The sequence below is a fragment of the Lolium rigidum genome, chromosome 3 (genome assembly GCF_022539505.1).
Source record: "Lolium rigidum isolate FL_2022 chromosome 3, APGP_CSIRO_Lrig_0.1, whole genome shotgun sequence".
In the NCBI taxonomy this organism is placed as follows: domain Eukaryota; kingdom Viridiplantae; phylum Streptophyta; class Magnoliopsida; order Poales; family Poaceae; genus Lolium; species Lolium rigidum.
The window spans coordinates 82479944-82493741 of record NC_061510.1 but is presented as its reverse complement, the minus strand read 5'-3'; the positions used below and the strand labels follow the sequence as shown (position 1 = coordinate 82493741).

Genomic DNA, 13798 nt, shown 5'->3' with positions numbered 1-13798 from the left:
CGCTAAAAAGGGTTTACAACGCCGAATTTCATTGTTTAGCACGTGCGGGACTAAAACGCTTTACCAGGCGCCCAAAAAGTAACCCACACAAAACATAACTTTTCCGGGTGCTGTAAAATGAAGGGCGCTGATCGCGTTCACAAAGAGGAATCAACAACACATATAGCACAAGGAAGATCAAACACAACCAAAAAAATGAAATACAAATAGTCTCGGTATTATTACAACACAATCAACTAGTTTATTGTCAATGCAACAAATTGTGAATCAATAATACAATAAATGTAGAATCAACGTATGCGCGAGCGAATGAAGCTAATTGTAGACTGGCGACGACGCGACCGATTGGTGGCGGAGGGGCGCGTGGAAATTTCAGAGCGGTGGTTGTCTTTCGTGCGTTGTCTTTTATTTTACCACGCGGTGTACCGCGTGCGTCAAATATCCAGCGCGCTGGGCGGGAGCGATGATCTGAGACGGAGGGAGTATTTGGGTGATGATCTCCCTAGTTTTTAAATTTCTGCCCCGTATAACACGAGTACATGACCCTGTATTCGATTTCGATCGGCCGAAAACTCGTCCGAGCTAGCAGACTCCGTATACCTAAACTGTAAAGGGGAATATTCTCAAAATATGCCAAATTTAAAAATTCCTCTTCTTCCTCCTCTCCTTCTCTCCTGCCCCAGCCCCTGCCCCGCCCCGGCCGCCCCCTGCCGTGAGCTCCGGCCCGCGCGTGAGCTCCCGCCGTCGCCCCGCGCGTGAGCTCCGGCCGTCGCCCCGGGCGTGCGCTTCGGCCGCCGCCCGCGCGTGAGCTCCGGCCGCCGCCCGCCACGGCCGGCCGCCCTCGCCCCGCCCGGCCGCAATCGAGCCCGCCCACCGTGAGGAAGGACGCCCCCGCCGTGAGCTCCGGCCCTCGCCGCGCGTGAGCTCGGCCACCGCCCCGCGCGTGCGCTCGGCCGCCGCCCGCCACGGCCGCGCGCGAACCACGGCCGGCCGCGCCCGCTCCCGCTCCGGCCCCCGACGGCCCTGGCCGCGCCCGTTCCGGCCGTCCCCACGCCGGCTGCGCCCACTCCCGCTCCGGACGCCGCCATGGCTCGCCATGGGTTATGCGCAGAAGCAGTTGCTATCTGCTAAAATTTCAGCCCGCCACGGGTGAGGGGTTGGCCCTGTATTCCCCCTCCCGCCCCGCACAAGTAGGGGGCGAGAAGCCGCCCCGTAGCCGAAACTGAAAAAATTCGTGACAGGGGCCTGATTTACGGGGTCTGCTAGATGGCCGGGTAGAGCTCTACCTCGTATATCGACGGTTATTTTACAGGGTTGGACCTGTTAGGGGGTCTGTTAGACATGCTCTAAGGTCTTTGTCTGTTTGATCACCAGTAAAACTAGCCGAATGGCATAAAAAAAAGCTGGACGGTCAGATCGGCGTCTCTCCCATCCTCCTCGCCGAAACCTCCCCCAAGTTCCTAACCCCCGAACCAAACAAAAAAAAACCCCGAACCCGGAAGCGATCCATGGCGGCGGCGGGCTGGCTCAGGCGAGCGGCATCAGCGGTAGCGTTGCCTCGCCTGCCTTCCGGATCCTCCATCATGCCATCCCCTCCACCCGCTCCTCTCCCGGAGGCCCAGTCACTCGTGCTCCCCGGACATGGCGCCGCCATCGCCCCCGCTATGGAACTCATGGCCGTCCCCAAGAAGAAGGTCTCGTCGTTTACCCCCATAATATTCCTTTTTTATCTTTGTCGTGCCCGCTGGTTCTGGTGATCTCTGCATTGCTGTAACGTTGTACTGAGTGGGTGCACTCTACGTGTTCGTTCAATTGCCCCTTGGGGGCAGCTCCTCGTCAGACCTCCGCGCCCAAATTTCAACGCAATGCTATTTTTACTGGAGATCCACCACAAGTTACATACAAAGTAGGACGACAAACTTATACCATAGTTTCATAACTTCAAAGAGCTAACTTGGAATCGACTGAATATTTTTACATTCCTAGTGCATAATCTCATTAATTCAGTATGTAGATGCATTGTGCATTAGTATGGCATTTTAAGGACCAAACGATCAGCCACATTGATACCTACATGGTGATAAGATTCCTTACGCATATCCACCATTTTTACACTGATGTAAGACTTATTGGCCAGGCAAAGATTTGGAGAAGCGAACAAACAATGATAAAAGACAAAATCATTATATGTTGAGACATACAAAATTGAGATACAAGAGAAACAAATGAGTAGATTTGTTAACCTGAAGAGTCATCAAAAGTTAATGCTGACCTATCTGAACCTAGACCAAACGCTACAAGAATAATTCATGTAGGAAGGCCTCTTTTGTATGGACTAACTACAGCGGAGAGCTCGTTGCACCAGAAGTGACATCTCCTTTACCTGATGAATGATCATGATTTTACGCTGCAAACCTACAAACTATTCAATGATATACTCACTGCATCTCATTACCAATTTATGAAAACAGAGTGAGCATATAGTGGTATTCATCAAAAGATTCCAAGAAGAGAAAAATAATACGTTACATTCTTGCTGTTGGTATGAACTAATCATTACTTGTGAGAGCCCTGATTTGCTAGTTCCCAACCAAATATTTTCCAAAAAAATCCCAAAGACAAACCAGATCTTTGGCTTTCTGGAATGTACCTTACTATATATTTGTCTGGTGAATCTCTAAGAGGCTGCTGTCAAACTCTAGAACAACATCATCGACCAGATAAAGTTCAGAGTCTAGCCTCAGAGTCATGAACAAATCTACTCACAAGTAATTGTTGATTCATACCAACACCAATGCATGGGGTACAGAGCCTAACATCAGCAAATAAAACATGCACCTGTTTAGTGAGCTGGAACGAACAACAATGCATGGGGTACAGAGCAGGAGCTGCAGCTTGAGCATAAGTTCTTTCATGGTGGTTGTGTGTCTTGGCAGTGACAACAGAGCTCATTCAGAGGTTTGTAAGATGAATGAACAAAGAAAAAAATTAGTAGTGCATTGCACTTTACCTGGTGGCGGTAGAAAATATATGCCAACGCAAAGAATACCAGTATGAAAGGTAGCAGGAGCAGCGTCACCGTGGCATAGACAAGACCAAGCAAGAAGTACAGCTGTATTTGAGGCTCAGAGGAGTAAAAACAGATGCTACCAGGATCCATTGCCTCTTCTCTGTCCTAGTCTTTTACCATGAACCAGTTTTTCAAGTGGAATATTACAAATGACCTAATTCTCGTTATTTCAAGAGCTACACCTCTCCAACCATTAACCATTACGTATGTTATGAAAAATGTTGCCTTCATTGGTATGACTACACCAATGGTCCTTGGTATACTGCAAAAAGTAGCAATTTAGACAACTTGAAATAGTAATCACCATTTGATACAAGAATGTGAAGAATGGTTTTTCAGATGCACGGTAAAAACAGTAGAACTGGCTTGATTGGAAATAACAAACACAAATATGGAGGTGGCGTTTTGGCTCATAGGAGCAAATGCTCCCATTATACAAAATAATAAAAAATATTTTAAAAATGTCAAAAAATTCTGACATAAACTTTTTGATGTACAACGTGACATTTTATGTTAGTGCACAAGTTTTCGTGGAGAAATAACATTTTATGTGGTGTGTACAAAAAAGACAAAAAAATATCGTGTACGTAGTCGTGTTATAGCATCAAATTTTGTCTTTTTTACAGGAGCCACAAATTTTTTTTAGTTTTTTTTGAAAACTTGTGTACGAACATAGAATGTGTAGATGTGCTTTATTTTAGAATTTTTTGACACTTCGAAACGTAGATTCACATAATGGGAGCAAATGCTCCTATGAGCCAAAGTGAATATCCCCACAAATATATGTTTTTTCTACTCGAGTGCATTATTGGTATATGTGGCCACATGGGAAGTACTCATTAGCTGACTGATAAAGGTAGTTATTAAGCTGCTCCAAAGCAGATCCGCTAATTTATTCCTCAAGCTGAGTGAGGCTTTGCATTCTTTATTTGAGATATCATCTATGGTTTCAGTCCATTACATTTAACACTCTGAATTATGCAAACAAAGCACATACTTAAAAGATGACCAAGCATGCCCTTAGAAACTGTGGTATCTCATCTACTTAATAGATTGCAGTAGTTTAAGCACAATAATTTAATTTCTATTGTGTTATCACTTGTGGTGAAGTACCTGATGAGGCAAAACATTTGGTCAAAGATGACAAGCAAGTGACTTGGTATAAAATGCTTAAAGAAAATGTATCAAACCTGAATGCAAGCATAACTGGGATCAGCAGATATAAACCTCACCCAGATTCTTATACCAAGAGCTAATTATTACAGCAGATTTTTTGACTTTGGATTTGAAACGTTGTTCAGCTTAACTATGCTATATACTAAAATTGAAATGCATAATCAAACAACAAGTTATTATAACTGCAGAATACATTCCCTCTGAATAAAAAAGACAGTTACTGAACTAACCTTGAGAGCAAATTTGCGAAGGTAATCAGATCCTCCATACCTTCATTCCAATGCACTATATATTTCTGAATTTAACGATCCAAATATTAAGGCGTTGACAATTCCTACGAAGTGGACAGTTCCGATGGCTCTTGAACCAACACATTTGTACCCGGAACATAAATAAATTCTACAGCAAGCTGCATCAAGCTCAGTTGCAACGCTGGGCTATGGAGATTGGTGGCATCTCCTATAGTGAGTCGATGTTGTACTACTCACACAGAAAATAAAATCGTCCAGTGCAATTATTCTTCTTGTGCACTGCATCAAACACATGACATGGACTAAATTGAACTAAAGCTCCGACACTTATTATGGATCGGAGGGAGTATATTTAAAGTTAACCTGGACAGGAGAGTATGGAGCCTCACACCACACATCAGGGCCGGCATTGCCCTGCTTCCCATCAAGAGTTCTCCCTTTGCCGCTTGAATAATTGTCTGGGTGTCCGCTGCTGTTCCGAGGCATGCAGGTTGAGGCTGCCCTGCATCGCATATTGTGGGTGGACCCATAAGAATACACATGAAACCAGGCCATAATTAGCACACATGCAAAACAGAGAACAACAATAGGCAACTGAAAGAAATTTAGAGATTGCACTCACATTTGGCTAGCCAAATGATCAGAAGCAGCCATCTCCGTCTCAGGATCCAAGGAATCGTCCACATCACCGTCGATGATTCTTGAAACCTGGGGATCAGGATAAAACCAGTGAACTTGCTTCAGAAACCATGTATAACATGTGAAGATACTATATTTTGCCAACAAGAATCCCTTCTGGTATAAACCCAAACAAGGTGCGTCTTTTATTTCAAAGAGAATAGCAATAGAATATGAGTGTGCGTCTTTTTATTTCAAAGAGAATAGCAATAGAATACTTCTTTAGAGAATATACAGAAGATGAATGTACGTCTTTTTATTAAAAGGAGAAGCGCAATAGTTACAGCAGTTGAGCCAAGACAGTGAGTTCCCACTTATAACAACGCTGCTGGGAAGCGCTGCCACCATGGGCGCGTCCCGCATCTCCACCTCCATGGAACCTGGTAGATAGTTCACAAAGTCCGCTTCAGTAGTATGCTGCCGCCATGGGCCCGTCCCGCATCTCCGCCCCCATGGAACCTGGTAGATAGTTCACAAAGTCCGCTTCAGTAGTATGTTGGACTATACTGCTGGTTGAAGACATAATTCTGATAATCCAACACATTCCGTTCATGTACATGCAAATTAACATGATCTTCATGTTTAATGAACGAATTATACACTACATAATAACAACATATATTTATTGGTATCTTATCCTTCTGTCTACGTGTTCTTCATATGGATTATTCTTTGGTTTGCTTGTTAACCTTGTACCGTGGCTTCCCTCATACTTTCTTCTACATTTCAGATCTCAAAATATAAGAGAGGTTTGAGAAATGGGCCCAAAGCCCTGAAGCCTGTTCCAGTGATTGTTCGTTGCAGGTACATTTACAACTTGAGATCTGCGTGTCAGTGCTACTAATTAGTTATGCTCTTGCTGACATTCTGACAAGTTATCTGTCTAAAGATAAACATCACATTTTCTTATGCAACATTATGCTGGATTATGATTGTTTTACTATTTACTTAACAACTTTTAGACTCTTTTAGCGATATACATCACCTTTTAGAATGTAGAAAAATTATCTTATATAGTTATATTGAACTGTGAGTTAGTTCTGCTATCCGTGTTTGCTTACTATTGTATTTACCATCAGGAAAATATGTGGTTGATGTTCTATTGCACTTTCAACGCAACTGTAGAGAAGGATCAAAATATTGCTGTACGCTGCTAGTGTTACAGTCCAAATACAGACAAGTCTAACTTTTGGGTAGTGCAAGTGATGTAGTGCTAAGGTATTTTTATCAACCGTTGATCACTGAAAGTAGGATATAACATCAAAGGCACGTCCTTCCGGTGGTATAAAAAATACATAAATACTCAAACTTGGATAGCAGGTTGGAAATTTTCATGAACTCCCTGAGTGGCATTGAGATATTTCTCCTAGAGAATGATGCCACCGATAGGTACAAACTTTATTTTTGAAGGGAGCCACACAATTTCATGTGCCTTCAGAAATTCATAGGTTCTTACAGTAGGCCATGTGATCTTGTCATCTCACAGGCTCTAAAACAACAATTTTGTTTGTAATGATGGCATATTAGTTCTTTAGAGATGAATCTGGAACTGCCTGCTTCATCTCATTTTCAGATTTGTTATCCTTGAGTTACTGTTGCTGTTTGTTTCATGCAATTATCTTCGCCCCATTATTCAGGGCACCTTTCCGGAATGCTGAATCTAGAAAATGAATCATCGGCCAACAGTAGTAACTATATGTTGTCTTGTCGTATACTGCGAAGGGCATGACTGGATATGATTTTGCGGCTTTCAGGTGCTGCGGTCGAGTGAAGCTGCCCCACTTCTACTGTTGCAGCGGAGAAAGAGGGAACACCGGTGACTCAAGCTCATAAACGCTATGTCCTCAATAACTTCAGTTTGCGCATCAAGCCGTGGCTGAACTTCATAGTACAATGGAAATCCCCAGATCTCAGTTTGTATTCTGCTGTTGTTCTCTCCACGAACAGTAATCGGTGGACTTTAGTCTGAATTCCACAGTTCCATGGCAAACTTAGTGCTGGTCTTGCCATGAGCGGTGCTTTCTGAGATTGGCCTATGGTGGTATCTATCAGTAAGACACACCGTTCCAATCAAAATAGAAAGAAAAAAAGTACCATGTCTTTGTTTTGATCATCAGAAGCTGATACAATCTCACTGTGGGAACATTAGGCACTTGTACGGTTTCCTGTGATTTCTTTGACAAATTGGATTTGTTTGTCATGATCGGTGTACTGATATGATAATACTGTCAACGCCTAAGAGCATCTCTAGCAGAGCCCATAAACACGTGAACTGAAAAATGCGAGTTCAGTTCACCGAACTCGTGTTTACGGGTCGGAAAACCGTTGTCACAGATTATAGATTAGAAACCGTAAAAGTGAAACTGAAAAACGAAATTCGAAATGGCGCGGGTAAATTAGGCGATGATCATAATTCGACATGAAATAGATGCTCCAATTGAGCATCGAAACTTACATTGTTCGTTAAATTGAAGCTACATTACTGGTACACCGGCAAGCGCTATCTAGGTAAAGCAAAATGCGGCTAGTATAGTGACCTATGGTCCGTGGCGGTGCTGATGGTGATGCAGCTTGTCGGCGGCAGATGGTGCCGACGCTATCGTGGACGATCTGCACGCGTCGTCGGCGTCAAGCTCGACTATTTCGAGTTTGACGCGGCGGACGCGGGCCTCCCGGCGGGCCGCTTCGAACTCACGGACCTGGCGGACGGCGTCCGCCTCCTCCCGGCGGAAGCGCGCGCGAGCCTCCGCCGCGCTGACGGCCTTGGTCTGCGCGAGGACCGCCTCCTCCTCGTCGCTGCCGTGGACATAGTCCCCGACAGAGAAGGTCAACGACCGCGCGGGGATGAGGTTGTGCTCGTCGCTGCTCTCCGCGACGGGGAGCCGCGGTGCGCGGCTCGAGTGGCCGGACGAGGATCCCTCGCCGGCGTTGTCGTAGCCCCCAGTTCGTCCACCGGCGGGCGCTGCGCTTGCGCGCGCCCTCGCTCCGGTTCAATTTGCGCCGCTCGCCATCGCGCACCGACGGGCGCTGGATCGCTGCGTGGGGCGAGCTGGATTACTCGTCGAAAACGGTGAGTGGCGGTGGCGGAGGGAGAGGAACGGGCGGCGAATCGAACTCCCCTCCGCGAACCCTTTTAATACGGGGCGTGCGGGGAGTTTCTCGGACCACTGAGCTTCTTTTACGGTCCGACCCATATTTTCGGGCCGTTCTGTGACTAATTTAGTCCGAACCCGTAAATCCGCCGAAAAAGTTCAGTTCCGACGGGATTTACGAGTTGTGTTAGAGATCTAACATCGGTGCATCCTACTGGGGCACCCGTATTCCACAATCATGATTTCTGATTGTCATGATCTTTGCGGCACGGTCAATCAGTTGCCTACCAATGAGCACACCTAATGGCTGATGCTAAGCATGTGGCAGTTTAAAAATATACTCCCTCCGTTCCTTTCTATAGTGCCTACAGATTTTTGGCATTTGTTTCAGAATATAAGGTTTTAGCTTAGCTTTTTTTCAATTACCCCCTCCCCGTTCAGCTCCAAAATCGTTCAGCCCCCAAAATTGTTATGGTAAGTTAGGAAGATATGGATTTCCCAAATTTTACGTTGATCTCAAATCGTTCAGCTAGGGGTCTTGTCTAAAAAATACTCTTGCGCTAATTTCCGTGCCAAAAAACAATAGGCACTATAGAATGGAACAGAGGGAGTATTTAACATTAAATCTACTAAGAACACACCGTTTTTTAAAGGAACAATATAGCATTCCATTAAGTGCTAGTGTAGTATCACATGAGCTAATAGCATAAAACCACCATTTGGTGAAATTTACCATATATCATCACTTTATATTTGCGGGACAAAACTCTACTTTTTTGTGGAATGCGCTAATAACTGATTTGGAGCGAATTGACACGAAATTTCAACGGTTGGCCCCATTGTTAGGGCTGAGGTGGCAAAAATATATTTAAAAAACTAAAAATGTGCAAAAAAATCTCCCCAATGATCCTGTCAGCCGTGCCGCTGCCCACCAGTTCGCCGCCGTGCACGTCACCGCGCACCCCGCCATGCCGGCCCGCTGCGCCCACCGCAGATCCCACCTGCCTCCGAGCGCCTCGCTGCAGAGCCCGCCCGCCGTTGCGTGCCACGCCGCAGACCCCGCCGCCGCGCGCCTCGCCGCCGAGCCTGCCCGCAGCTCCCCTCGCTCGTGAGCAGGGCGCCGATGAAGAGCAGCTCCACGTGCAGCGGCGCGGTGGGCTCGACGGGTCTTGATGTTGGAGACGCCGGACAACGAGAAAAGGGGAAGGCGGCGGCGCTTTGATGGGAGGTGGGGCCCGCACCGGTGGTGAGCTGCGGCGGCCTAGCCAGAGGAGCTCGTGGCGGCGGCCTGGCGGGAGGAGAGGCGGAGGATTCAGCGGTTGACCCCGGGCGCCTGCAGCAGCACGACCGTTTGGGATTCTTTTTACATATTTTTTTGGATTTTTTAATTGAACTATTATATGGGTCCCTCTTCATCTCACAGATTCCTGCCACATCATCACTTACAGCAGTCCTCACCGGTCAGAAACTGTGTCAATTTCGGATCAATTCACGTTTAGCGCATTTTGTAAAAAACTAGCAAAATGTGGTGGTTTTTTTGTCCCGCAAAACGTAAAGTGGTGGTACACGGTAAATTTCAACATCAAAATGGTGGTTTTATGCTATTGACTCCATCATGCATTCATCGAGCTCCCACGACGCACCGCCCCAAGCGGGAGAAAGGAGGCGTCGGTTCGAGGGCAAGGATCCCCTTTTCCCCTCTCAAGGCACTACAGTAGCCCGACTGCTTTGAGTGTCCGCCGCTCGTCACCTCCGTCGCCGGCCCGACCCGGAATCTTCTCCCTTGGCGCTGCCGGCCGGAGTAGAGGATGGAGAGGTGCCTGGCCTGTATATAGTAGTCTAGGTTTCCTTCAAAGCTTTACCCTTGTGGAGTATGCGAGTAGGTGGCTGGATGGCCTCGGCTAGATCCAGCCCATCCTCGTCTCCCTCCTTGCGGTTGTTCTTCTCCGGTGGCAGGAGGGGCAGCAGGAGGCGATGAGGAGGCGTGGCATCTCAGCAAATAAGGCCCTCTCTTTCCCCCTTGTCATCTGATGTGGTTGCGGCGGAGCAGCAACCAGATCATGGAGAATCTGCTTCTGGAGGCTCGTCCATGGTGGACGGTTGAAGGAAGGGGAAGATCCAGGGATGGCTTCCTCAATAAGCTGCTCCATGGGCTCAGTCGACACCGCCATCTTCTTTGCTCGCCTCCTCGAGTCCGTGGTAGGTTCTCCGGGTCTAATGGCGGGTTGTCTTCTCCGACGCGGTGCAGGCACGGGCCTGCCTCTTCTTCAAATCGTCTTCCTCTGTTTTTCTCCCCGGCTCTGTGCGCCGAGGTGGTGACAAGCGAAGGATATTGCAGAGTGGGTGATGCGCGAAGGAGGCGATGGAGTTTATTAGAAGCAATTTCGTTGAGCAGCACATCGACGGCGTCTTGGCCGGCCGTCATCTATGCCGGCGAATTCCGGCGAAGTTTCAACCTCCATCGGAGGCCCTTCCAGAGGTCTGGTGTCGCATTACTCGACGGCTTCGAAGCAAGTGGTGTTGTCCCCGCTTTGGAGTTCGACGGTGACATCTCCGGCCTCTTGCTCATCGGTGGGGAAAGAGAAGGATCTGATTGTGTTTTTCGTTTTCCTTCTGATGTCCTTTATGCATTTACCAGGGATCCATATGTAATTGTAGATTTTATGGGGTCCTTTGTAACCTATTGTACACCCACCGCTTGGTATTAATGATAGCTTCTACACCCTGCGGGGTGCTCCAGGTTTTTTAAAAAAGAGCCCCCACGACTTGTTGAGAAAACAGAAGTTTAGCAAAGTTTTGTTTTTCAAAATGCTTAAAAGTCTTGATGGTGTATCCGTGTCCTCCTATGGTATTGAACTATAAATTTAGACTATTACTCCCTCTATTCATATATATAAGATGTTTTAGACATTTCAAAGTGAAATAGATACACACCGTAATAAGTGAATCTACACACTAATAGTAGACAAGATACATATCAAAATAAATAAATCTACAAAAAAACTAAAACATCTTATCAAGGGAGTACTTTTTAACAAGGATTTCAGCGATCCCTACATTTGCGGGCATAGATATGTTCTGGCGGGAGAGCCTAGCGTTATTAGTAAGACCATTTATGTTTTATTTATATACTTTGTTGCGCTTATTTGTTTCTGACCACATGTCTGCAATTGAGATGGTGTTGTTGAATATAATTGCCTAGTCCTTCTCCGTTAGATCGGTCTTTTGGTTAAATTGACAAGTGCATGCAATTTCACATGTTTATTTTAGAACTTTAGCCGTCAAGTTTTAAAAAGTTTTATATTTCTTGATTTCAAGCTACGATTTGCCTGTGGAAACGGTAGTGCAGTGTCCACATCATGCATCCATCAAGGTCCGACGACTTGTCGAGAAAACAAAAGTTTAGCTGCCACGAGCTGAGGAAGTGACGAGAACGCTCTACAGAGTTCTAGAACAATCTTTTCCTTTCCATAACTGATGAATTAATCGAAGGTGATCTCAAAAGAATTCCGCTTCTAGCCTCCACCTCCCTCCGATCTACACCCCGATCGACCGTTGCCACAAGCTCAGCGGCATCTCACCAAGCTGCAGCCATCCCGCCGGCCGCCGCCATGTTCGGCGTCGTCTTCCCGGATCACACCTTCCCCCTCGACGCCACCGCCTTCGCGCAGGTCGCGCCCACCTCCTGGCTGCTCGACTTCTCCACGCTCTCCCTCTCCGCCACGCCCCGCTCCGCCGTCGTCTTCCTGCTCCCGCCCGCCGCCGCCGCGCTGCCGCCGGGCAAGGCCGTCGCCGTCTACTACCAGGCGGCCGCCAACCGCCCCTTCGCCTTCCTCGGCGCGCTGGGCCCCGCGCGCCCGTCCGCCACCTTCCGGCTCCCGGAGGCCGGGGACGAGCCGGAGCCCCCGGCCGGGCCCGCCAAGCTCGGCGTCGCCGTGGAGGACGCCGCCGCGCTGCCCCCGGCCCCCGAGGAGCAGCGCGCCGAGCGGGTCGCGCTCCGCGTCGGGGAGAACCTCTTCAATTTCATGCAGTCCTTCTGCGCCGCCGACGGCGGCAAGCTGATTGTGCCCACGGATATCATGGACCGCTGGTTCCGCAAGTTCCAGGAGAGGGCCAAGAAGGATCCCTCATATCTAAAGAGCTTTGACTTCTGAGACCAAAGCTTAGGTATTTCCTTCTCTCAGTGTATTGATTGGTTCTCTCTATCCTCAACTTCCGCTGGGTGCGAATTGGTTCTGAAAAAAATGTGTTGGTGCTCCCATTGTACGATGTGAATGCTTCTCTCTCATTTCATTAAGAGTTTGCAGAACTTTACTTTTTTTTTTTCCGATAAAGAGCAGAACTTTGCCTTTGTAGTGTCAACTCAAATCGTGATCCACAAGAGGGGATGATTCTCTAGACAATGTCTACTAGATTGTACCCATGTATCTGAAACTGGCCCAACAAGGTTTTGGGACTCTCAAAGAAACTTCATTGAACCCAATCATTTTGGTTATTGAACTGTCGTATATTTTGTATTTTGTGTTCTTCAACATGTGCTATCTGATGCGATTTATTTTTTTCCATTTTGCAAGAGTTATATGCAAATGGTTTGTGTGAGTCCGTGAAGTTGTTTGTAGCATAATGTGAATGTGTCCGCGCTTAGATTAAAAGCACATCTTGTCTCGAGAGAGATTGAAACTTGTATGTACTGAAGTTTCTAGTGTACTGTAACAATTTGGCGATACAATTTGCTTAAAATCTTGATTGACTGTCAGAAATGGTGAATTGACTGCCAGTATGAAGTGTATGATTGAGGAACTCATTATATCAGTGGTTGTGCCTCTTTACTCATATATATGTCAATTCACCATCTTTTCTTTCTCCTTACATGTGGGACTATCTAATTTTTTTGGCATAATCCCATCCTATATCACTGTGTAGAGATCCCAATAGCCTCCTCATCCACGACTCCAAATTCGAAAATTCAAATCTGCCAAAGGTGTTGCTCCACTAGAAATAACTCCAATTTCTGCTTGAGACAAAGCTATGTGATTTTTTTAAAAGAAGGGATACTTATGTTCTATCCTGGCCTCTACACCAAGGTGTTACGAAATGGTTCAACCAATTAGATCAAATTTGTTTGTTTTTTTTTAATCTGTAGCTACACACAAGATTTAGCCGGTAGAAGATATTTTTTCTTTTCCGTTTTCTTGTTTTGCTGAGTGACCTGCAAATCTGTGCTCCTGCCTAAATTCAATCAAGTTGGTGCGGATTAAACATGTGTGTAGTTAATACACATCCTGCAGTACAGCCAAATAAAAAATGTTTGTCTTACAGATCTTCTATCGTGCTGATCACTCGATTGTGTTATAGTATGGTGCATAAGCACTTTTGTCTTCCGTTCCATTGGTTGATTTTTATGAACATCATGTGTGACCCTTGAGATGTAAACTTTGAATTCTAAACTCTGAATTACAATAAAACGACTGTGCGTCAATTGATGCAGAGGCCGGGGCTATGCTCCCATTTCGAAAAAAAAGTATGTGCAT

The 13798-nt window shown here is 46.5% G+C and overlaps 2 protein-coding genes across 2 annotated transcripts; both read left to right on the top strand.

Annotated features, from left to right (window-relative positions):
* The first annotated feature begins 1464 nt into the window (after window positions 1-1464).
* LOC124697134 lies at window positions 1465-7341 on the top strand. The gene is made up of 3 exons (XM_047229767.1): window positions 1465-1694; window positions 5906-5979; window positions 6930-7341. Exons 1-3 carry the CDS (start codon window positions 1509-1511, stop codon window positions 7006-7008), a joined length of 339 nt encoding a protein of 112 aa, XP_047085723.1. The 5' UTR covers window positions 1465-1508; the 3' UTR covers window positions 7009-7341.
* Window positions 7342-11683: 4342 nt separating this feature from the next.
* LOC124697133 (protein OPI10 homolog) lies at window positions 11684-13790 on the top strand. The gene has a single exon (XM_047229766.1). The coding sequence runs from the start codon at window positions 11879-11881 to the stop codon at window positions 12419-12421; it is 543 nt and encodes a 180-aa protein (XP_047085722.1). The 5' UTR covers window positions 11684-11878; the 3' UTR covers window positions 12422-13790.
* The last annotated feature ends 8 nt before the right edge of the window (window positions 13791-13798 follow it).

Excerpts from the sequence above, each read along its gene's own strand:
- LOC124697134 (XM_047229767.1), top strand. The coding sequence starts at position 1,509 with ATGGCGGCGGCGGGCTGGCTCAGGCGAGCGGCATCAGCGGTAGCGTTG. Across the intron at positions 1,695-5,905 it reads TGGCCGTCCCCAAGAAGAAG|ATCTCAAAATATAAGAGAGG; the intron begins GTCTCGTCGTTT and ends TCTACATTTCAG. Across the intron at positions 5,980-6,929 it reads CCAGTGATTGTTCGTTGCAG|GTGCTGCGGTCGAGTGAAGC; the intron begins GTACATTTACAA and ends TGCGGCTTTCAG.
- LOC124697133 (XM_047229766.1), top strand. The coding sequence starts at position 11,879 with ATGTTCGGCGTCGTCTTCCCGGATCACACCTTCCCCCTCGACGCCACC.